The 23,437-nt window shown below is 56.7% G+C and overlaps 9 protein-coding genes across 9 annotated transcripts; 3 read left to right on the top strand and 6 right to left on the bottom strand.

Moving 5' to 3' along the window:
* Window positions 1-385: 385 nt before the first annotated feature.
* Window positions 386-2,736, bottom strand: PG997_010482 (uncharacterized protein; the record flags this gene model as incomplete). Its single annotated transcript, XM_066814797.1, has 3 exons — window positions 386-1,986; window positions 2,076-2,534; window positions 2,685-2,736. Coding segments are annotated over 3 exons (2,112 nt in total), but the record flags the coding sequence as incomplete, so codon positions are not given.
* Window positions 2,737-4,069: 1,333 nt separating this feature from the next.
* PG997_010481 (uncharacterized protein) lies at window positions 4,070-7,284 on the bottom strand (the record flags this gene model as incomplete). The annotated part of the gene is made up of 2 exons (XM_066814796.1): window positions 4,070-6,934; window positions 6,997-7,284. The coding sequence occupies 2 exons, from the start codon at window positions 7,282-7,284 to the stop codon at window positions 4,070-4,072; spliced, it is 3,153 nt and encodes a 1,050-aa protein (XP_066666758.1).
* Window positions 7,285-8,401: 1,117 nt separating this feature from the next.
* PG997_010480 (WD repeat-containing protein) lies at window positions 8,402-10,454 on the bottom strand (the record flags this gene model as incomplete). Its single annotated transcript, XM_066814795.1, has 3 exons — window positions 8,402-8,877; window positions 8,939-9,536; window positions 9,597-10,454. The coding sequence occupies 3 exons, from the start codon at window positions 10,452-10,454 to the stop codon at window positions 8,402-8,404; spliced, it is 1,932 nt and encodes a 643-aa protein (XP_066666757.1).
* A 1,018-nt stretch (window positions 10,455-11,472) lies between these two features.
* PG997_010479 (Phosphopantetheine adenylyltransferase) lies at window positions 11,473-12,693 on the top strand (the record flags this gene model as incomplete). The annotated part of the gene is made up of 1 exon (XM_066814794.1): window positions 11,473-12,693. One exon carries the CDS (start codon window positions 11,473-11,475, stop codon window positions 12,691-12,693), a length of 1,221 nt encoding a protein of 406 aa, XP_066666756.1.
* A 334-nt stretch (window positions 12,694-13,027) lies between these two features.
* PG997_010478 (NAD(P)-binding protein) lies at window positions 13,028-13,998 on the top strand (the record flags this gene model as incomplete). Its single annotated transcript, XM_066814793.1, is given in 2 exon segments — window positions 13,028-13,857; window positions 13,869-13,998. The coding sequence occupies 2 exon segments, from the start codon at window positions 13,028-13,030 to the stop codon at window positions 13,996-13,998; spliced, it is 960 nt and encodes a 319-aa protein (XP_066666755.1).
* A 199-nt stretch (window positions 13,999-14,197) lies between these two features.
* On the bottom strand, window positions 14,198-15,202 carry PG997_010477 (uncharacterized protein; the record flags this gene model as incomplete). The annotated part of the gene is made up of 2 exons (XM_066814792.1): window positions 14,198-14,784; window positions 15,004-15,202. The coding sequence occupies 2 exons, from the start codon at window positions 15,200-15,202 to the stop codon at window positions 14,198-14,200; spliced, it is 786 nt and encodes a 261-aa protein (XP_066666754.1).
* A 2,160-nt stretch (window positions 15,203-17,362) lies between these two features.
* PG997_010476 (uncharacterized protein) lies at window positions 17,363-18,146 on the bottom strand (the record flags this gene model as incomplete). The annotated part of the gene is made up of 2 exons (XM_066814791.1): window positions 17,363-17,640; window positions 17,915-18,146. The coding sequence occupies 2 exons, from the start codon at window positions 18,144-18,146 to the stop codon at window positions 17,363-17,365; spliced, it is 510 nt and encodes a 169-aa protein (XP_066666753.1).
* A 1,517-nt stretch (window positions 18,147-19,663) lies between these two features.
* PG997_010475 (uncharacterized protein) lies at window positions 19,664-21,525 on the bottom strand (the record flags this gene model as incomplete). Its single annotated transcript, XM_066814790.1, has 4 exons — window positions 19,664-20,212; window positions 20,374-20,543; window positions 20,600-21,011; window positions 21,091-21,525. The coding sequence occupies 4 exons, from the start codon at window positions 21,523-21,525 to the stop codon at window positions 19,664-19,666; spliced, it is 1,566 nt and encodes a 521-aa protein (XP_066666752.1).
* A 639-nt stretch (window positions 21,526-22,164) lies between these two features.
* PG997_010474 (uncharacterized protein) lies at window positions 22,165-22,581 on the top strand (the record flags this gene model as incomplete). Its single annotated transcript, XM_066814789.1, has 1 exon — window positions 22,165-22,581. One exon carries the CDS (start codon window positions 22,165-22,167, stop codon window positions 22,579-22,581), a length of 417 nt encoding a protein of 138 aa, XP_066666751.1.
* Window positions 22,582-23,437: the final 856 nt, after the last annotated feature.

Below are 23,437 nucleotides of genomic sequence, written 5' to 3'. Positions count from 1 at the left end.
TTCTCGGCCAATGCTACTATCACGACAATAGAATATCTCCCGGAAGGTGTCGACACGCAAGGGCACAATGTTCATGTAAAACGAAGGATCGCGTCGTCATTGTCATCGTAGATCCTAATGGCCTACTCCGAAAGCAAAAGAGAAAACGCCACCCGCAATGCCCATCCATGAATGTGACCTCGTAACCTCCAACCCTGTCCCGGCTCTCATGTCATCATCATATGCGTCCAAACATTGAGCTTCCTTGCTGATCCAAGCCATGCCCTGTGATGGAACGAGTACTCCAAACAGACAGGCAACCGGCCGAAAGTACATCTTCATGTGAGTCGTGACATGTAGCTACCTGAAGTAGCCCCCGTCCGACCATCAGACCAACCGCCCAACCTCAGCGTCCATCCCACTGACTGTGTTCCTCCTGCAGCTGCCGCGTAACACTATCGACGCTATGCCGACTCTCTCTATCAGCATTATGCTCCTCCATCAATTGTCGAGTCACACTATCGACGCTATGCCGGCTCACCGGCCGATCCACACTATCCACCTTGACCAGCGGCGGCCCGTTCCCGTTCCCGTTCCCGTTCCCGCCCTCGACCTCGCCCTCGCCCCCCTCGACCCCGACGTGCGCCACCAGCTCCCGCGCGCTCTTGGTCCGGGGCACCCACGCCAGCTGCACGATGCCGAGCAGCGCGAACCCGCCACAGCTGAACCACGCCGCCGCGCTCCCGCCGGCCGCGTAAATGACGCCCACGAGCGGCGGGCTGACGGTGCGGGCGAGGCAGCACCCGCTCATGGCCAGGCCGTTGACCCGGCCCAGCACGCGCGGGCTGGGTGTCGCGTCCTTCAACAAGATTAAAGCGCAGGGGATCACGATGATGCCGAAGAAGCTCTGCAGCACGAGCGCGAAGTAGATGAGGGCGGACTGCTGGGCGGATCCGGAGGAGAAGACGGAGACGAAGGGCATGGCGAGGTAGGCGAGGGGGTACAGGACGACCATGCTCACGAAGGAGCGCCAGACGCCCACCTTGTCGACAAAGGGCGGGAAGACGAGGCCCTGGATCAGCAGGCCCAGCACGCCGTTCACCGACAGGTACACGCCCACGTCGTGCACGGTGTAGCCCAGCCCGCCGTGCAGGTCGAGGCGGCCGCCGCCGGCGTAGCCGGGCGTGGGGTCGTCGAGGAGGTGGGTGGGGAGCAGCGTGACAAAGGCCATCTGGTGGTACGAGACGAGGACCAGGGCGACGGTGAGCATGATGATGGTGAAGTTGAAGGCCTTGGGTCCTCCTCTCCCCTTCTTGTTAGTAGATGACGACGATGTCGTCGGGGTGGCGGTGCCGCTCGTCGTGGTGGTTTCGGAGTTGTCGTACTGGCCAGCGGCGGCGGCGGCGTGCTGCTCCCTCACCTCGGCCATGGCGTCGGTGGCGGCGGTCGTGGTGCTGCCGTGGCCCACCCGGATGGCATGCACGGTCCCGAACGAAGAGCGGCGCAGATCAAAGTTGGGCTGAACGGGGACGGGGAGACCCTCCTCGATGAACTGGGGCCGGGCCAGGCTCGTGGACATGATGGAGGAGCGCCGGCGCGCCGCGGTGGCCTCGCTGTCACTATTGCTGCTGCCACCAAATCGACCCCTATCAGAAGCACTTCCCGCTGCCGCTGCGCCCGTAAGCGGCGTATTCTCATCCGCCTCGTCATCATCGTCCACGACCGCAGTTTCGCCATCACGCTGCTCCGCCAGATCGGCCGCCGCGGCCGCCTCCCGCGCGCTCCGCGGGTTCGTCTCCTCGAGGAAGAAGATGCCCTGAACAATCGCCAGCACGACGACGGCGACGGCGACCAGGTTGGGCAGCAGGTACGGGTAGCGCCCGAACAGCCCGTCGGCCGGGAACAGGTCCGGGTAGAAGCGGGCCGGCTGGGCCAGGAAGCCGCCCATGGCGGACCCGATGATGCCGCCAAGGGTCCAGACGAAGGGCTGGGTGGCGTAGGCCTTGGCTGTCTCTTCGTTAGTTGCTGCTGCCACTATTCCCTCTTCTGGTTGGATATCGAAACCCCAAAGACGAAGAAGAAGAGGTAAAACTCACGCTCATGCTCCGGCACCTTGACCATCTCCGCCACCATGGTCTGCATCACCGCCACATTCCCATTCAGCGCCCCTCCCACGAACCGCGCCAGCAGCGCGACCCAGTACTTGGTGCTGAGCCCGAACAGCAGGCTGCTCAGCGCGACGCCGCCCAGGCCCGCCAGCACCACCGGCTTGCGGCCCACGCGGTCCGAGAGGGCGCCCCAGCCCATGGCCGTCAGGGCCTCGGCGACGGCGTAGGCCGACACTAACAAACCCGCGTAGAAGGGGGCGTCCCTCGCGTCGCCCGCGCCGTCGAGGTCCTTGACCATTTCGTAGGTGTAGGCCAGGATCGAGTTGAAGGCGATGGGCTCCGAGAAGCGGCATATTGCTGTGGGTGGATTGTTAACATCGGACGGGAATAAGTTGAGTGTTTGGGGTTGGATGCTAGGGATGGAGGGAGGGTTTCGGCAAATGCTGTCTGTCCGTTGGTGATTGATGCATTTTATTTTCGTCCGATGATAAACCGGGCGAGGGTAGCACGTTTCTTTTTTTCTTTCTAGAGGTATTGGATGCTTCGGACCATGTGTAAACGTGTAAGTGCACGACGAGAAAAAGGTGTCAATCTTACCCAAGACGGTCAACTGCCGCGTCGGGAACGCATACGGATCCCGCTCCTTGAGCTGAGGCATAGTGAGTTTAGTAGCAAAAGTGGGATGAGGGACTGTTGAAGTCTTTCTCCTATTGCTACAAAAAACGAACAACAACTACAGCAAGAAGAGCAGAAAAAAAACAAATCAGTAAATTGAATATATACCTATTCTTCCCCGCCAAATCAGCAAGTTATAAATGCGAAAAACTCATGTCTGATTGCTTCAAGCGACAAAGACCCAGAGCAAACCTAACCTCTCACCTCTCTGCCACACTCTCGTCTCCCCACCATTCTTTCAGAATCTTGCAGCGAAGAGCGGGGCGCCGATCATATTCGGTGAACCGGTGACGAAACAGCTCCGGTGGAGATCTCTCTTTTTCTTTCTTTTCTTTCACGTCGTCCAATGTTGTATGGATGCCTGTTACTGGCCTGTACTCCCGTATACGAAGAGAGATGCATACAGCATACCGACTTAGCTTGTACTGGCGGCCCTACCCTACTACAAATCAATCCACTGGCGGGCGGGATCTAGTTGGGAATAAGCACTAGGTGATCTCGCCTTGGCGAGAAGGTGCCAAAGAGCGGGCAAAGAGGTTGGTGGTGGGCAGCGAGAGATATCCGCTCGTTAGCAGCGATAGAAAAGCCGACGGCCAAGCTGGTCTGGTCTGGTGGCAGGGATATCTGCAGTAGCGTAGGGAAGAAGGTAACTGTTCCCATTGGGCCGTCTCGAGTCCTCGCACCGCCGCATGCGGATAACGGCCCCTCCAGGGTCCCCATGCCCATGCCATCAAGCGCCATCAAGTGCCATGCCATCTCACCTCGCCTCCATCGCATCGCAGACCTGCTGCTGTGCATGGCATGGCATTACAGGGAGCATCTGTACCTAATGTAGGTAGGGCGCACCTGAACCCAAGCTTAATATTCGCCCGGTTACCGGCATGCCTGATCGGGCCTACATTCACTCGTACACGTACATGGGCCCCAAGTCACAGTCGCAGTGGGGGAAAACAAAAGAGTGGCCGGTATATGTCTATATGCCACCATCTCGGCAAAAGAATTATTCGCATTGGTGGATGGGAACGCGCTTTCAATCTACCATCGACTGTAGCAAAAGTCCGGTCCGAGTCTAACTCATTAGCTACCTATGTTACATGCATTTTTTTGACCTCCTTCCCATACGTTCACTGTCTGCTGCCTCTCCGCTTCACAGCCGCATTCATCATTTCGTCGGGGCTGCCATTGTATTTCTCTTCCTATCTCTCATCTGCCACTAAATCAAAGCCAAAGCCAATGTGAATGTGATTATGTAAACGCCTGAAACTCCATATGCCAGCTTACACGGCCATCTCCATGTTGCACCCAGCTCAATCGTCCTCGTATCTCGGTCCGCTGGCGGCCGGTGTCTCTGCAGCCCAAGCTCCAGGCGTCGGAGCGTTCACGGCATAGGAGAAGCCGCTGGCCGCCGGGGTGGGAGCAGCCGCAGCAGGGGTAGGAGCACTATCAGCTCCCCAGCCGCTTTGCCAGCCACCACCAGGCGTAGGTGCGTTCATGGCACCCGGAGTAGGGGCGCTGTAGGCACCAGGAGTCGGCGCGTTCATCGCCGCAGGGGTGGGAGCTCCTAGTAGACCAGCGCCAGGCGTAGGTGCGTCGTACGCGCCGGATCCGCCACTGGCGCCAGGTGTGTAGCCCCAAGTATCACCACCGCTCGCTCCAGGAGTGGGAGCAGCACCGTACGGGGTCTTCGATCCAGAGCCCCAGGGGTCCGATGAGCCACTGCCTCCGTAAGGCGTCTTGGAACCGTGACCGAACGAATCTGGTGCCGGAGTCTTGGAGCCACTAGACCAAGCAGGCGTCCGGCCACCAGATCCGCCGTAGGCTGTGCGGTTGCCGTCGTAGGGGTTGACTGTTCTAGAGCCATCTGCTGCTGCCCAAGCCGGCGTGCGTCCACCATCGCCATTGCGGTTCCACGCTGGCGTACGACCACCCGCACCAGCTGAAGGAGTCTTCCATGCCGGCGTGCGCGATGAAGCCGAAGCCATGGGAGTGCGTCCTCCGGCATTGCTCCAGTCGGGAGCAGCCCGATCTCCTCCAGGGCGTCCCATGCCAAACGCGCCAGGCTTCCGGCTGTCGTAGTTCTTGATAACGTTGCCGCTAACACTATCGCGAACTACCACATCGGTCTTGGCAACACTAATAATCTTGCTCTTCGTGTGAAGTTCGATACGAGCGTGCGTGTCCGTGGTATCCTTAACACGTCCCAGCAAGCCCTTGTAGCCACCCTTCTTGATCGTGACGGTTTGGCCGATGAGGCGATCACGACCAAACATCTGCTTGGGAGGACCCATGTTGTTCTTGGCTTCAGGTCGCTTCGCTGCCGGGTTCATCGTGCTCAGATCCTGAGTGTTGGCGGCGGCATTGATACGACCACCCTTGGCCGAAATGGTGGCCACATTGCTGACCTTGGACACGAAGATACCCGCGTTCTCGTTCGTAGCATTGGTGTGGCAGAAAACATAGGTGCGGTGAATGTGCACAATCTTGCCCTGTCGGCCCATGCCGCCGTATTCCTTAACCACGTCGTCGGGTCTTATCTCGGCTCCATTGCGGTCGGCGGCCACGGCAAGCTTGCGTCGCGGGAGCTTGTTCGCAATCTGCGAGGGCATGACATGGCGCTTGTCACCATTCTGGTCCAGAATCACCATCGACTCGCGATCAATCTTGACGATGCATCCAACAGTTGTAGGGTCGAGTTGCACCAGGTCGGTCATCTCGTACTGTCCGAGGGAACCCTGGCCACCAATGTCGCTGGCCTCTCGCAAATCTTTGCTAAAGACGGTGATTTCGGTGTTGGTCTGGTCTGTCAAGAGAGTGACCCGATCTTCAGAAATCTTCACCACCATACCAACTTCCTCGCGGTACTTGCTACCACCGATGACCTTGACGTGATCACCAGGTCGGAATCGCTTGCGGAGACCCTTGGTAGGCACCTCAATAGTCTGCCCAGCCAGGTCGCCCGAGACGACCTCCATAGTGACAATGTCACCCTGCACATTTGTGGCCTTGCCAACCACACCCTTCTGCTCACCATCGTAGACCTCGACAACGTCGCCTGGAAGGTAGGTAACATTGATAGTGCTATCCTTCAGACTAGCAGCCAGGGACTTGAGATCGATGTTCTCAACACCATCCTCACCACCAGAGGCGAACTTGGTGACTTCCTCGAGGGTTGGGTTGACATCCTTGATGGTCAAGTGCTGGATCTTGATGTCCTTCACCTGGAAACCCTTCTCGAACTCGTCGCCGTTGTACTGCCAGTTGTTGGTCTGGGGGTTGCCGGTGATGTACCGGGGGTGTCTCTTCCGGGCCTCCACCTCGCTGAACAGCTTCTGGGGTGGCCGAGGACCAGGGCCCATGGGGCGCTTGCGCTTGCCATCGGCCGTCGTAGCCGCAAGAGCGTCGTCGCGCAGACCGTAATCAAGACGAGGGATGAATTTGACTCTTGCCTCCAGGCCGTTGTCTGTTATATCAATGACCTGGGCAAGATCGCCAGAGTGCTTGGGCGGGCGGCGCAGGCGAACCCATGCGCCAGGTTCGAGAGTAGGAGTCTTCTGCACGCGCAAGAGATCGGGCATCTCCTTGATATCGACCAAGAGGAGTTTCGTTCGGGGATACACATTAAGCATGCCTTCGAGCGCCTGGAGGATATCGGTTTGACGCTGCGCCTCGACGTAGATGAGGCCCTTCATGACGGAGTTGGGACCACCCCTCTCGAAGGCGGCAGTGATGCCAAGCTCATCCTTGGTGCCCTGTTTTTGCTGGATTCTCTGCATGATGGAGAAGACGACTTCGCGTTCCTTGCCCTCCTTGCAGCGAACACCCCAGATGCTCGGGTCGTCCACACTAGGGAGCAGCAGACGCTGGGGCACCACGGCAGAATCGGCCATGCCACGGGCGGAGCGCTTGTTTCCGTACTGCTTCTTGAGACGCTCGGCTTCCTGTTCGAGGTCCATGTCGTTTTCCATCTCTCGTCTGCGGTCGAGCTCGCGGTGGCGGGCATCGTCCTCGCGGGCGAACTGCTCGGCCTCGCCGGCCTCTGTGTGCTCGATGAAGCCTTCGTGTTCGGCATCGTCCTCGTCTTCCTCGTCTTCGTCCTCATCGTCGACTTCGGCTTCGAGCTCGAAGAAGGCGCTGCGCTTGTCCTTCCTACGGGCGCGTTTGCGACGGTGACCCTGGGCAAACAAGGTTAGCGACGACAAGTCTGGTAGCGGGGGGTTGTCCACGTGGTACTCACCTGAATCTCTTCATCTTCCTCATCCTCATCTTCTTCCTCGTCCTCTTCGTCATCGTTGTTTCCGGCTACGTCGTCCTCCTCGTCGCCGTCGCCCTCTTCATCATCGTCATCGGCGGCGTCATTGCGTGCAGGCGAAGGCTTCCTCGTCTGGCGGGGAGAGGATTCGACGTCGTCGTCATTTTCTGCAGCATTGTTGCCTTCGTCGTCGCTGGCGTCGGCAGGGGCAGGGTTGAAGTCCTCTTCCTCTTCGGAGTCGTCAGGCTGGTCGTGATCCCGTGGATCGCTCATTTTGACGACGTGTTGCCAATGAGGCAGCGAGAATGCAGGGACTAGGTGTTTTCAATGGTCGCGTTGGCGGTGGCAGAGTGTAATGAAAGAAGTAAGGATGATGGAGAAAAGAATCGAGACGCGGCTGGCGTCTTGAAAGAACAATGAATGAATGGGAGTGGATGGCTGGATTATGGATTACTTGACTTTTGTACGCCCCGTCCCAGTCCAGTCCCGTCTCGTCACGTCAAAGGTCGACCTTTCCGTTGCTGTAGGGGCGTGCTTGCCTGTCTCGGTGCTTGCAAGCTGTGGAATTTAGGGAGAGATGAATAAGTAGACGGCGGCTAAGCCCAACGGAGATTGGCGTCGATTTGGCTCAGTCGGTCTTGGATCAACAGCTTTCGCCGAGGGTGGGACTGCAGTGGGGGGGGATGGAATGGATGCAATGGATGCAATGGAGATGCCTCAAAATGGAAGTGAATGCTCAACTGCCGCAAATACAGCGTTGCATGTAACTCTAAACAGATATGACCTGCTTGGATGGTGTTTCTTTGGATGGGTTGAATGTGCAAAATTCCTGGTGAATAAGCTGCGGTGGGTTGAAGAGCGGGAAGGACAATTGCCACATGCATTCACAGTTCACTCAACCAAAGTTCCTGCCGTTGCATATCATGCATATCATCTCAAATCTTCACCAATTTCAACGATGAATCCAGCATGGCCAGTAAGAACTGATTCTTGAAAGATGCTGTAGGTAGGTATCTAGCCAATTCCGCGTCTTCCAAAAGCATACGTCACTCCCCCATCACCGCAGTTTGTAAAAACATACCCGATGAAAGGCTATTGTACACCTACTCAGACTAAATACCTACTCTCTCTGCCCCTTTTCCCTACTCCCAGGTAGCCGAGCATCGTGACCAACATGGACTTCTCTTCGCCCTCTTGTCCACACCAGTCAGTCAACTGCTTCCCACCTACGAGTCCAAAACTTTGCCGGACTCTTCGTAGACCCTGGCCCCGTAAGAACAGCGCCTGTTTTATAATTCCGATAATCCGTGCTCGTTCAACCGTGTTACTGCGTTGCATCGTTATGTACCCCTTGGATGGTTCAACATATCGGGTTCGACATGGCAGGGCCTCATATCTTGACGCCCCAAACACCCCTTCCGCCGCTGACACCCAGCCATTCGCCAGCATCCGAGTTGGGCAGAGGTGGTGTCCATCCCAGGTTTCCAACCTCGTAGTCACACTGCCAGCTTGCTACCGGAGTCAGATGCTTGTCCGTCGAGCCGGGCCCGCTGCTAGAAGGCGCGTTGCTTGGCGTCGTGTTCATCAGATCCCACACCAACACCATAGAATCATCGCCACCCGATGCGAGCGTTCCTCTTCGCAGGGGCGACCACTCGACGCAGTTAACGGATCCGCCGTGTCCACGAAGCTCCAAGAGCGCCTGGCCGGGCTGTCGTACATCGAGTATCCTGATGACGTTCGAGTCTTGCGCAAATGTGGCGAGCAGATGGGTATCATGTGGTGAGGTCGCTAATCGCATCAAGGGCGGCGCATTTGCCATGGTCTGTTGGGCTAGCGTTGGGCTGATTCTGCCCCCGGTAGCGTCTGGGAAGACACCAAGTTAGTAAACACAATTCTCACCAAAAACAGGTACGACAAGACTCACCTCGCTCGTCCTTGGCTGTCGGCTCGTAGATGATGGTGCTGTGCTCGAGGCTTCGCAGATCAAACATGCGTACACTGCCGTCTTGGCCGCAGCTGACAAACACGTCGACACTGTTGGCGCAGAACCGCACATCGTACACCTCTTTGTCGTGCGCAATGAGTTGCGTCTTGGCGGTAAGAGAAGGAATATCCCAGATGGTGCAAGTCGTGTCTATGCTAGAGGTGATGATCAAGCTTGGTGATACCTGGTTCCAGTCAAGAGAGGTGAGGGGCGCCGTGTGGTCTGGCGTCTTGGAGTTGGAGAGGAGCGCGAGCGGCGTGAGCTTCGTGATGGGTGCGTTGGCACTGGGCCGTGTGACATTGTTGCCGTAGGAGCTTTGCGCATCGGATGGTAGAGACCACAGCCTCAGGTGGTCGCCCGACGTCGCCAGCAGATCCGTACTCTGCTTTTGCGAAGAGGGCGGTTCCCACAGGAGTCGCGTGACAGGATAAGAATGGGTGGCCTCGGCGACCTTGGTGAACTCGATGCTGTGCTTAGAAGAGCCCGGGCTGTAGACCTCGTTAGGCGTGTTCACAACCTGGGTGTCTAAGATTTGAATCTGGACAGGGTGCCATGTCAGCAAGCAAGACCAGGCATATCAGGAAACGGGGATGCCTACAAAGTTGTGGCCGTCTTCGAGGTAGCTGCCAATGGCTACCTTGCCGGCACCTTTGCCTTGAGGAGCCCATTTGCACCAGTCAAAGGCATAGAGCGCCCACGGGGCTAGGTAGTTGCTTGTGGAAGGTTGACCGTTGGCGAGTTCGTAAGCCAGCGTTCCCGGCGTGCCGTCGGAGAGGCTCGAGTCGGCTCGGGGGCGAATGTCGGCCAGGCCCAAGGGCGTGTTGGAAATATTGCGTTGCGAGCCAGGCGCGCCGTACTTGGCATCCTGAGGAGACATGTATTGCGACGGGCCAGCGGAGCCGCCGGGAGTAGTTGGCGTGTAGGGGGTGTAGCCAGAGGAGGGTTCGAAGGGAGCGGCGGGGCTCGACCTCGAGTAGGCGTGGGAGGTAGAGGCGGACAAGGACAGCGAGGGAGGTTTCGAAGGCGACGAGTAATCGGTGGGTGACTGCTGCTGCGGGATGCCGGTAGACATGGTGGGCAAGGTGGGTGCGGTGTTGGCGCTCATGGCAGGTGGGCGGGCGGCGCCTAAGCCTCCAGGTTGCAGGACATTGGGCACCGAAGAGTTGGCGGATGAATAGGCGGGGGTGGTGGGTTGGGTGTGGGATGCGGCGGCAGCGCTTGGGTCGACGTTGAGAGCGGGAGGACCAGGCGCGGCCGTGAAATCTCGCGGCGAGGAGGTCAACTGCTGCTGGGTGGAATGGGTCATGGTAGGAGAAATGTGCAGCTCGTCGTGTTGGGCGGCGTAGCCTCCTCCAGGTGCAGCAGATGCAGCAGAGGCAGCAGAGGCAGCAGGCGCTGCTCCAGGACCAGCGGCGGACCGTCGCGGAGCTCCCGCATAGGCCTGTGATTGGTTCATGGTGCCGTCGCGATGACTGTTGGGTCGAGACTTAGGTTCAAATGTTAGGTCCAATAGTAGGGTAGGTAGCTCGAAACGCTCCGCCGCTGCGCGATGGCAGGCGCGAGCGATTAATTTTCTTGGGGGAGGGTTGGTGAGTTGTGTTTTGTTGGTGGCAGTTGGGAGCCGAAATGCGTCAATCAAATTCGCTGGTGTGGCTCGGCCTTATCTCAGGTTGCCTTGTCTTGGATCTTGACTGGGAATGGGAATGGGAATGGTAAATGGCAGTCAAATGGCAGTGAAAGCGGCCGGTCGCCCAAACACAGCCGCCCAGCCTCTGCTTTGGGGCTGGATCAGCACCGTCGAAACATCTATCGTACGGCGTCAGCTGAACGCTTTCTCCTTCATTGGTGTGTCCAGTCCAATTGCATCTATTCGGGCATTAAACTTCAATCGGCACTTGGAAGGCTGGTTTCTTCAATTGGCACAAAATGCATTCGATCATTGGATCTGACATTTACAGATGCAAATGGGCTCATACCCGCATGCCAGTCGCCTCTAGTCTGCAAGCTGTCTGCACACCATTCTCTGGGGCTGCAGCTTGAGCTACAGGTCTCCTACAAAACATATCACTGAGAACGGTGGCTGCATATTACTGTAAGTATGCCATTGGCTTTCACAGTCTAATGCTCGATCCTTTGAAGCTCTTTAATGAGTAGAATTCAATTTTCATTGTCTCCTGATGGCTGCAGAATGCCTGTGCTATCTTCGGCTGCCTGCCTCTGCCCAAACGTTACACACAAGTCACACATGCGCCGATTGAGCGAATGGGCTCATCTCCACTTTAGCCGAGGGGGAGAAGGAGCGATTCAGCGTAAGAATGAGCATAACCCGGACGGTCGAACCTGACTGTCATCAACCTCACAATCTTTCCCGCATCCAACACAGACATCTTCTCCTACCATTACGAGCAAATTCGTAGACAAGAGCTCTTTGTGTGCACTGGTTTACTTGCTCGATCTACCCTAGTCTCTTGAAGATGAAGCCCGGCGAGTTGCCCTCGTTTCTGCTCTTGCCCCCTCCTCCCCGTCCTGCTGGCCCTCTGGAGCTCAGCGCCGCTTACCGTCCCACCCTCCAGTCCGTCATCTCGAAGCTGAAAAGCTCCAAGGGACCAGATGGATCTACTCTCATCATCGCGTTGATGGCCCCGGTGCTATCGGGGCAGTTTCGGAGGCACAAGTCACTGGTGTGGCCAGAACAGCAGTCCATCTTGGCCGGCATGTACAGTCTTATCTCCGTCGTCTGCTCGCAACTCAACGTACCCACGGAGGCAGACGGAGGGCCTGGATCGGTCGATGCACGAGTAGTTCTCGTCGATCACGATTTTACCAAGCGGATACCAGAGGACTTCAAGCTGGCCATTGAACCCAACAACACCGTCATCGTGAACCTGGCCACATTTATCGCGGCATACCACCCCTGGAAGCAGATCTTCAGCACCAGCACCGAGGCTGGCCACCAGCAACTGTATGATTATCTGCGCATGTATGAGGGCATCCAGGTTTTGAACCAGGATCAGCTGGTGACTGTCGACGGCGGTCTCACCCTGAACACGCAGTCCCTTGAGTCCGCCCAAGCATCACGGGTAACTACAACCCCGCACTCTGTGGTATGTCTTGGTGGAACATTTGACCATCTGCATCCGGGGCACAAGTTATTACTCACTGCGGCCATCCTGCTTCTCAAGGTCCCAGATGAGGGATCTTCCGAGCCATGCTCCTTTGTCATAGGCATCACCGGTGACGAGCTGCTCAAGAACAAAAAGTACGCCGAGTTCGTGCAGCCCTGGGAAGACCGGGCCATGAGCGTCATCGAGTTCCTTGCCTCCATGCTGGAGCTTCAGAGGCAAGGCTGGAAGGGCGGCGCTGCACCCAAGATCACCAAGAAGGACCGCGAGATCACAGCGCTTTTCCGTTCCGACACCATCTCCGTATCGTGCGTGCAGATCCAGGATGCCTTTGGCCCCACCATCACTCAGGAAAACATGGACGCTCTGGTTGTCTCGGGCGAGACGAGGTCTGGCGGTGCGGCCGTCAACGCCAAGCGCACAGAACTGGGCTGGCACCCTCTGCAGATCTTCGAGGTCGACGTTTTGAGTGCCGAAGAGATAACCGAGGAACCGACCAAGACGGATGAGAACTTTGCATCCAAGATCAGCAGTACTGTCATCCGTAAGATGCGGGCGGAGTCTCATATGTGAGATTCTCTATAAGAAAACGCAATGTAGGTAATGTCGAGGAAACCGGCTTGTGGCTACTTTGAGGCAGTGGTAGAGAATGCAGCATTGATTCCTCGGGCTCCATAAACCCGTTTCCACCTCCCAGTGTCTCTTGATCAAGTAACTGCATACTCGTTCGGCACTCTCCTGCTCGTACCCTCAAGGTTACCACTCTCCTGCTTGCGGACTGCAGTACTCCGAATCTCGCCCAACCAGATCCCCGCATATATACCCCCCATCATCATCAAGTCCAACTCCAACCCCAACAAGCCCTGCACACAATACACCCTTCCCAACCCATCCAGCTCTGTTCACCATGAGTCAAGACTTCGGCCAGAGATCCGTCACCACCAGGGACGATGAAATCGGCGAAGTCCTCCAGACGGTGCCGACGGCGCGCACCGACCTGACGGGCAGAGTCCTGCCCCAGATGACGCTGGGCGACGGCAATATGCCGGGCTCGCTAGTCGCCCCGCCCCCGCCCCTTCCCCGCAGCGCCTCCCCCGCATCGCGCGCCGCGGCCCGGTTCAGGGTCGAGGGCAACGCCATCGTGACGGGCGGCGCGGGTGACTTGGGCCAAGCGGCGTCGCGCGCCTTGCTCGAGCACGGTCTGCGGGGTCTGATGCTGTTCGACCTCAACGCGGGCGACGCCGCGGCCAAGGCCGAATCTCTGCAGGCCGAGTTCCCGCAGGCCACGGTCCGGTTTACGAAAGTAGACGTCACGGATGCGCTGGCGGTTAACGCGGCGGTCGCGGAGACGGCGAAGCAGCTGGGGAGTGTGGACGCGCTCGTCGCGCTCGCGGGCATGGTAGGATGCCAGCACGCCGTCGACACGTCGCCCAACGAGTGGAACCGCGTGCTGAGCGTCAACACGACGGGCGTTTTCCTGTGCGCGCAGGCGGCGGCCAAACAAATGGTGAAGCAGGGGACGGGCGGCAGCATGACGTTCATCGCGAGCATCTCGGCGCACCGGGTCAACTACCCGCAGCCCCAGGTGTCGTACAATGTCTCGAAAGCCGGAGTCATGGCCATGGTCAAGAGCTTGGCGGCCGAGTGGGCGGTGCACGGGATCCGCGTCAACAGCGTGTCGCCGGGGTACATGGACACCATCCTCAACGAGGGGTCGGGCTCGACGCGGCGAAGAATGTTTGGTTGAGCCGCAATCCGATGCGCCGGATGGGGCAGCCGGACGAGCTGACGGGGGTGATTGTGCTGTTGACTAGTCGGGCGGGGAGCTACATCAATGGGGCGGATATATTGGTGGATGGTGGTCAAACGGTGTTTTAAATGAATCGCTGGCAGTATTATTCATGTTATCCAAATTCCAATTGTCTTGCTGCTTGCTCAGCGCCATCGCGTCAGCTTCCAAGGTCGGCTTCCTCCTGATAACATCCATGGTTTATGTCATATTTATACCTAATATATAAGAACTCGAACGATTTCCCCAAAACGCCAATCCGTCATTCACTCCCCGTACCCAAAAGCATCATGCCAAAACCCCATTAGTACCGTTACTCCTCTCTTTGAACCCCTGAAACACGACGTGCCCGTACTCCTTGAACCCCTTGCCGCCCGAGCTCAGCACCATGACCTGCTCCTTGAAGCTCGGGGTGCCGTGGTACTCGTCGTCGTGCTGGAGCGTCTCCCAGCCAACGTAGATCAGATAGCCGCCGCCGTCGGACTTGAGGGCGGCCGTGACGGACTTCTTGATGAGCTTGCCGCCCGCGATGGTCTTGCACCCTTTCACGCGCCGCATCGCGTCGGCCCAGAGGAGCCACTCGCCCTCGACCCAGGTCGTGTCATCGTCGCCGCCGCCGTAGAGGGCGGTGCTGATGGGGTAGCCCAGCAGCGAGGAGGACGAGGTCGAGGAGGAGGAGCCAAAGGTGGGCAGGCCGGCCGCGGTGGCGGTCGTGGTGAGCTGTTGACCCAGGTGCACGTGCCAGATCTGGATGTCGGGGATGGTGGGGTGGACGGGGTGCGGCGGCGTGAGGATGGACTTGATGAGGGGGAGGACGTCGTCGAGGTAGAGGGGGGATTCGAGGAAGTCCTCATTTTGCTCTAGGGTTTCTCTTACTGGAAGGGGGACATAAGAGTCAGTCTCAGGTTGGAAAAAGTAGATTCGGTCATGGCCAAGAGGTGCTTCCCCACCTCCCCGGAAGTGTTGGTGGGGGAGACTGTTGCATTACATGAATACCATGTAATGCCATGCGAAAGAGGAAATAAGAGATTTGAATGTGTATACATAAGAATAGAGATACGGATGAGACATGACATACCTATGTGCAGCTGCACCTTTCTTGTGCTCCTCCACCTGGCGGCCCCAGTACAGCCTCAGGAAGCCGGGGGACTCGGCCACCAGGTCCAGGGCCTCGGCCCACTTCCGGCCGGCCCCGCTCGTCGCATCCTGGAGCTGGTGCTCGACGGGGATGCTGAGGTAGAAGATCTGGGTGACGGGGCCTGTGCGTTCCTCGAACAACGTGGTGGCCGCCATGGGGGGCTCTTGGTGGAGTGGGAAGGGAATGAAGGGAATATTAAACGGATGGATGATAACGGGAAGAAGCAGCAGAGATAAGACGGGACGCTCTGCTATATGTAGGTATGTATGTAAGCGCGTGCGTGTCGTGCTAGAAAGTGGCTGCGTGTGTCTGCCTGTGTCACCACCAGCAAGGCAAGACAATAACGTAAGTAGGTAACCAACTACTTTACCTACTACCTGCCACTATTAAACGTTATAGCTTGGCTGAGGCTCAGGAGGTTCTAAGTAGCGAAGCGCCGCGACACAGGTAGATGAACCGTATACGACAAAACCGGGAAATGGAGGAAACTGGAAACCTTGGCGACTCAATGGTACGAGAGAAACGGGGAGGTGTAAGCTCTGTCTCTCCAGAGCCAGCGGTATAAGTGCACGGGGGCGGGATCCATCGGCCTTTGCGGGGGAATGAGTGTCAGTCAGATGAACTGTCTGTCCTTTGTTTGGTTCGTTGGCTGGCTGCTGCTGCGGCCGCTGGGCTCTCGCCCTGCCGCGTGCTGCGCCATCTCACGTCTGGAAGGGGATCGATGATGTTTCGACGTCTCTCTCGTACTCTCTTTCCCGTATGTACGGTACGGTACGGTACGGTGGCATGGCCAGCGCATACGCCCGTATGTAAGTAGAGCAAAGAGCGAAAGAAAGAAAATCCCGCATGCGCGCGTATTCCATATTCCATCGACGATCCAATGCTTGAAACGTGCGTTGGGACGGAGGAAGCCAAGGAGAGGGCGAAACTTTGGCGAATCATGATGCTTTTCCCGTTCTCTTTTTCTTTTCTCGGTCGCCGCGTTTCGTATTGACGTTTGCCGCAGGCAGGCAGCCTGACCGTTTTACCGCTAACAAACAGTACCTGCAACACAAAGAGTCGCCCATCCCATCTGCCTGCAGGATGACATGCCCTGTCGTCTGATCCGTTTTTCGTGGGTTCGCGAGGGGTGCCAGACTACAAGCTTTGCGGGGTAACGGAACCGCACTCCAGCGCACTCCAGCGTAATGCAGCGCACTCCAGCCCAAAGGAACGGCGGGTTGCGGTGCCACAACATGAATGACTCTCCCCCCACATTCAGGCTACGACGAGTCGACGACCGCCCATTTTTGATCATGATCTTTTCACATCTCCGGCATTTACTCATGATCTAGATCTGCATTGTCCTCGCCCAAGATCTACAGAAACTCTCCTTAGCGATGCAACAACTTCGTGCCTAACAATAAGAAGCAATCGACACACCGTGCGTAACGACAGGGGCAAGCGGCAGCCGAACCAACCGGTGAGTCGATGAGACCGGTACGGCCCCCTTTTTTGCCCACGACTTTCTGGGTTACCTACCCGCAGTCCTACCCACACCCATCAAAAGTGATGCCCAACCCAAACACCCCCGAGGCTTGGAGGCCCGTCGCGAGCCTGCACTTCATCCGATAGGCTTCTAGAAGCCGCAATTACCTCAGCCGAGACTATGATGTCGCGATGGAGCACCAATCGTCAATAGACAGCCGAGATTCGGTTCATTGGCGCGGTCTCCCCCTTTTTCTCTACGTGGTGTCACAGAACAGACAGACGCCCATATGATAATTGCGTCTTCTTGCCATGTGCAACTTCACTCCCTCGACGTCATTTCCCAGCCCCAAGAAAGGATGACGGGCGGCTTCGGATGAGATCATCGATTTCACTTTGCCATCGCGAATTCGGGAAACCAAATACGAAATCGGGATTAAATATTATATTATTCCCTTTCTCTCTCTCGCATCCGGCGAAAAATTCGGTGTAAACGAGCGTCCTGACAATGATACCCAGCTAATGAACCCAGATTCAGAAAGATCAACATGCAAAACAGAAAGGACCTGGTCTGGCCTGGAGCTAATCTGCTAATAGCGCATTAACCCACCATGCCAGATTCGAAACCTTAATGATTGCAAAACCCGTGCAGATATGCATTGGAAAGTTTCTCAACTTTACCAACACCTGTCAACCCACCACGGGAACGAAGCGAAATTCCAAACCCAACCCAGAGTCCTGACGCTTCCGAGATATATCCAAGATGAAGGCGACGACGACGACGGCGGAAGTAGACAGGTATCAACGAAAGCGAGCGAGGCCTCCGGATCTCAGCTCTCAGCTTTCGCTCAGCACTTGACCGACGCGCAAGCCCGGGGCCGCGGCACGGTGGTCTGCACCTGCCCCTGGATGCGGTATCTCTGCGCGGCCTCGCGCCAGAGCACGTCGAGGTCCGGCAGGACGTTACAGCAGCGGATCTTGTTGATGTTGGCCACCGCCGTGGGCGCATTCTTGGAGTTGTTGACGATGGACTGCAGGTTGGTCAGGACGCCGCCAAAGACCTTGTTCAGGTCCGCGACGGCGGCGGTGTAGCGGCCGGACACGCCGCAGATGCGGCTCAGGACCACTGTTCCCATGGTCAGTCCAAATTCTCAACTACTGATAAATTGAAAGGTTCCGAGAAGGATAGGGTACAAAAGGCAGATGTGGGAAAACTGGATCTCCAAAAAGAGAGAAAGGAAAAAGACGGGAAAAAACTTTAGCATCTCTTGGTTTCGATCCAAGGACCTCCGGGTTATGAGCCCGGCGCGCTTCCCCCTGCGCCAAGATGCTCTTTCTATGCTTATTGTAGTTGCCGATGATGGTAAAAACGCTTCTTATCACTCTATACGACTACTTACTCAGATCGCCCGGCTCCCGCTTGGCGAACTGCAAAGCCTGGGAAGCCTGGTTCGAGGAAACGTTGGGCGCCTTGTCGACGAAGGCGTTGACGGCGTTGACGTCGGCCAGCCAGTCACGAATGGCGCCCTTGACATCGTTGGTCGAGGGCTGGTTCCTTCGGTCGCAGTTGGCTTGGGCAGCGACCAGGACGCTGCAGGCGGCCAGGATCGTGGAGAAGATGGTCAACTTCATGGTGGCGGTGGCGGTGGTGATTTGTGTGGATGGTAAGTTTGAGGCGTCGGGCTGGTTGTTCGATGATGATGAGAAGGATGCTGGAGATATTGAGCTCGTTTCAAGGTTGGTCTCTGGCGTGGGTATTTATCCTTTCCCTGTTTCCCTTTTCATGGACTAGCAGTGCCGTATTGATTCCATTCCCACATTAGCTTTGCTATGCAGCAATCCTCACGATAGTCTTCACCCTTTCGGTTGTCCAAGTGGCTGTTTCCGCCCTAACCGCCCAGGAATGCGGAGCGGAGGTTGTCTCAGTTGGCATCCATTGACGCATGTCATCATTCGTTGTCATCTCAGAGAGAGAAACGTATGCAAACTATACTGATTATTGTGTAACACGTCATCCCCTGGATTCGGGCTGGTTTGTTATATGGATTGAGGCTATCATGGCAAGAGCATGATGATATGCACTACGGGCTAGTAAGGTTTCCCAAATCGACTAACTGTTCCTGTCTCAATATACAGTTTGTTTGACAGCTGGCCCATCGCAAACAGGGTCCACTCTCGTAGAGCTGTGCAGTTACTCAAAGCCCTTATGCTAATAAGCCAAGTCAACCTGTCATCGCCCTGTAATTGTGACATTGGTATCATTACCCGCCCTTGATATAATTACAAGAAAGATAGGTTCCCCATCCACATTGTTCATCTGTCCTGCCGACAAAACAAAACATTTACAGGATGATTTGCGTGTATATATTGCTTCCGCAGTCTGCCTTGGAGCGGGAGCGGGGCGGACGCAAGTGACTCAGATCGGAGAATAGCCGCGCTTGCCAAGGTTCTGGCCTCGAAATGAAACACCGTCGGCTAAAACATCCCAACCGAAAAGTTTGGTCTCTGACAGCTCACCATGCGGAGGCGGGTGTCTTGGTCCATAGTCGGGGGTTCTGATTGGAGCTGCTGCTGCAAAGAGTGAACGATCAACGTGGCTATGGCTTCAAATCCGGGGTCTGGCCCTTTGCACCCCTGGATTAGTGAGTTTCTCCAACCCCGGCATGAAATTATGGAGATAGAATCAAGAGAAAGCACGATTGCGGTAGACCAACGGAAACTCGTTGGGACTATTCGGGATATCCAAGCGCCAGAGATTGGTGACATACTACAGCTGCCCACCCTGCCGCTGGTCTTTACTATTCAGTTATTGCTTGCCTCTTGGGGGCGATCAAAGATGGATATATGGACAAGATATCAGATCATCGATGACTGATACCCAATGAATCGATTCCGTTGCTCCTTTAGACCTGTATCCTGACTTTGCATCTACTTGACCCATGTACTCCAGTCCGTCCCCTAACTCCAACATACTGTAATAAAAATAGACCATAAATTTTACAATATTAAAATAGGGAAGCATATCGAAGAAAGCGTCAACCACCTAATTTTGTACATCCTCTCCCTGCCAATGAATCGCCTAGGCCAAGACACTTTCCCTAGGGCTGGTAAGCCCCAAGAAAAGAAATCACCTTACGCACGTCCCCCAGCTAAGGCCTACAAGAAGCCCAGGCCGATACGGCCATGCTCCTCCTCCTATCAAGATGGCCGTCCAGTTTTGGGGGGACTGATAGGGGACCATGTGGGGGGTGTACCCGCGCCACCGCCCGTGTCCATCCTGTCCGGCGTAGCCTCCCGCTCCCGTTGGTCCCACCCTTCCTCGGCGCCAAAGATGTCGTCGTCGCCGCCACCCTCACCACCCGGGTGCGCGTCGTAGAAGCACTGCCGAATATACCCTCGACCGCCTCGTCCGACTCCTCGGCCTCGTAGCCCGGGTACTCGCGCGCCCCGCGCCGGACGGCGAGAGACGCTTCCAGCAGGATGTCCTCGAGCAGGGGGCAGTCCTTGTAGTTGCGGGCCATCATGCGGCCGATGAGGCGGCGCAGGCCGCGGTCGAGCCAGGGGTACGTTTCGTCTCCATCAGTTTCCCTGTCGGGCCACAGCAGGGTCGCGTCCGTCGGGACGCCCGGGTACGAGGCTGGCTTCTCCTTGTAGGTGGGCAGGCGGCCGTTCCGGCGGGTGATTAGGCGCATTACGGCCTGTGAAGTGCTCGTCAGTGGAGAACGCATCGACTCGGAGACAGACACATGACTAGAAGAAAGATATGCTAATACTCCGTGGCAACGAGTAAGGGGTTGGTTGTTTGGAAAACGAGTTTTGAGGGCGCTGCCGGTAGTGGTAAGAGAGTGGGAGCACCTACTTCCGCACATTTGTTTACATTAGAATGGTCGCCTTGGTTTGGGTTCATGTTATCTTTATCGTCTAGTATCCCTTGTACCGGGTTAGGCGTAGCTGTACCGAAATCTATCAGCTTCACCCGCGGAACTAAAGCGTGTTCTGTTGATCTGGGCTCTATGTCCCCAAACATGACTGTATATATAATGTTAGTGTATACTACTAGGGTTTGCTGCAACCAGGGGGCCTACTATTCTCGAGGTGCAGGTCGTTATGGGCCCAAGGAGTAGGCTCGCCTTTCAGCGGGACGCTCTCGAGCCTCTCGGGCTCACTTTCTGAGCCTCTCGGAGGCCACGTCATGCCGACACAAGCCCTGATGACTGATCGTTGTCGACAAGTAGTATTCATGTCAGCGAGGTCTTTTCTTGGGGGCAATGGCCGGGGAAAGCAAAGGGCACGGTACGTACGACATAGCATAATGCTCCAGAGCACGCGGTTCGGCACCCGCCCTTCCATCGCATTATGCTTCTCCAAAAAGCCATGAAACGATCCGTTCTCCAAGTACTCCATAACGATGGCCGGTCCTGCCAGGTCGGCATCCTCGAAGGTGCGTAGGTCACGACTGCCGATCATCTGGACGATATGCGCCGCCCCTCGAAACAACTACAACATGGTACCGGATTTCGTTAGCTATATATAACCAACTCATTATACTATAAAAAAATAGCTTTGCCGTTTTTACCTTTAGAGTTCGAAGTTCTTGCTCTATCTGAAAGAAATCGTCTTCGCGAAGGGCGCGCTTGAGAATGAGTCGTTTCGGGGGACGGACCCGATTGTCGTGAATGAGGACGGCGACGCCGTTGCTGCCGCTGCCGATCACGCGCTGAAACGTGAAGTCGCCGTGCGGGTTACCGAAACTCTCCTTTAGGCGTTTTTGGATCTTGTCTGTTTCGTCGGGTATGGAATCTATTCCCTCGAAGTCGTCGTCCAAGTCGTCGCCTTCTCCAAAAGCGTCGTCGTCGTCGTCAAAGACGTCAACATCTGGCCCTGTCTTTTGCCGCTTAGGGTCCAACAGTACGAAGTCGTCGTCTTCGTCGGACTCGGGCGTAAAGTACCGCTTCTTTCTTTTTGAGAGAGGCTTCGGCCATCTAAGACCAAGAAGCCCGTTTAGCGCCATCGGTGGTGGGGATTTTGGCTTCGGCCTCGGTGGCGCTATCTTTGCTTGGGATGAAAAGGCGAGCACCGGACGGATAGGGGCCTCGCTAGAAGGGAATAGGGGTCAAAAAGAAAAAGTGCAAAAGCTGGACTGGCAAGGAAAGGAAACGAACGTCGCAAAGGCGGGAGGGGAGATCTGGAGATCTCAACATATTAGAATCCCATTGTTCTACGGATGCAGTGGTGCAATTGTTCATTGTGACAAGGCAGCATGAGAAAGGGATGCTGCGCTTCCCAGATCCGGGCGCTTTGTCCATGGTTCGGCTGCCGATATGCGAACCGTCTGGGTATTGAATTTGCATTCAGCTGTTCCTTCCCTGCTTCGCCGACACCTCCGCCCGCCGCTGCCTGTTCAACTCGGTAGCTGAGACTCGGGGCCGGTACTTGTCCCCGTAGAGCGCGCGCGACTCGGCCTCGGACCGCACGTACAAGATGTCGTAGTCACTCTTCTCGGTCATCATCTCATCGCGCCGCAGGTGTCGTTGTCTTCCTCCCCCTCCCCTCCTCGATTCTGCCCACGGCCGCCGCGACGGCCTCGTGAATAGGAAGAGGCGGCTCCGCCCGCCGCCACATCCCCATCGTGCATCTCAGCCAAGACCACATGGACGCCCTGCCGCTGCAGCCTGGCGACATTGGCCGGCCGAGAAGCATACACGGTGACGCGACCGGCCGCCGACGCGTCTCCCTTGGCCAGGATGTATTCGAGCGCCGACTCGTCCACACCCTTAGCATCGCCCATAACAAAGGCGTCGCCTCGAGCGAGCGCCTCGTCGAGCGCCGTGTGGTACGCCCCGGCGAACTCGTCGGGGGTGAGGTCCATGTGCCCACTGACCATGGCGACCCGCGGCGGCGGCCTGGCCGGAGATTGGCCTGCTGCAGCCTCGAAATGCTTATTGTTGGCAACGTCCACGTCGGGAAGTGGGGGCGGGTGGTTTGTGGCCGAACAACTCAAACTGTCACTTCTGTTACTGCTAGCGCCGCCGACGGGAGGTTCCGAGGAGACAGGCGTAGCAAATGAAGAAAATGAGGGCCGCTGGAGAAGGCTGGCCCAAGACGGGTTAGGTTGCGACATTGCTGTGGAGGTTACGGTGAATCGCGATGATGGGCTGCACGGTCGGATACTGCAATCTGAACAAACTGGAATTATCCGGGATTGGAATCTATGAGTGGCGGAAAATTCGTGTCAAGATATACCATCACAGCCCTGGGCCAGAAAGTGATCCGGAGGAATTGCCTTGACCGAGTGACTCAACGGGGACACCGGCGCTGGCAGTGCATGCGGCACGACTGAAGGATTCGGTGCATCGTCAAAGCGGCGCCGGTGATAAAGTGTAGACATTACTCAAGAAAAAGCAGTAGACGCACACGGTCTTCGTAAACAATGATTGCATCGATCGCGAGATGTGCACCATCCCAGACGTTGCTCATCCAGTTCTCCCAAGATGTTGGAATTGGCGGTTGGGCGGTGATTGAGACAGCGATTTATGGGCCTTGGCATGTCCACAGCGCTCCTGTCTCCCTTGAATTTTAGGTGATTAGTGGGGTCGGCTCACTAAAGAGACCACTAAAGAGACCGCTAAAGAGCTGACCCAACGGTTTGGGCAGGGAAGCGCCAGCCGAAGGAAGTGCCCGTGCTTTGTCGTCACCCTCGGCTCAACTGTGCCTTTTCTTCCACAGGCGGCTACGATTTACGACAGAGCGCGGCATGGGCCGAACGTTCTGCAGATTCTGCCAGTCAAAAGGCAGTTCTTCGGCATTGGCTCCTCTTTAAGAGAAACGTCTTGGCAGGAGAACAGGAGCTTTTTCGTCCGAAGATACGGCCTTTCAGGGGGTGTCGAGATCACCTGCAGGGGATAGCGTGGTGGATCTTCAAC

Source organism: Apiospora hydei (assembly GCF_038363865.1).
Source record: "Apiospora hydei strain CBS 114990 chromosome Unknown utg000007l_segment0_segment0, whole genome shotgun sequence".
Classification (NCBI taxonomy): Eukaryota; Fungi; Ascomycota; class Sordariomycetes; order Amphisphaeriales; family Apiosporaceae; genus Apiospora; species Apiospora hydei.
The sequence above is the reverse complement of the archived record's forward strand: the minus strand, read 5'-3'. Positions and strand labels throughout refer to the sequence as shown.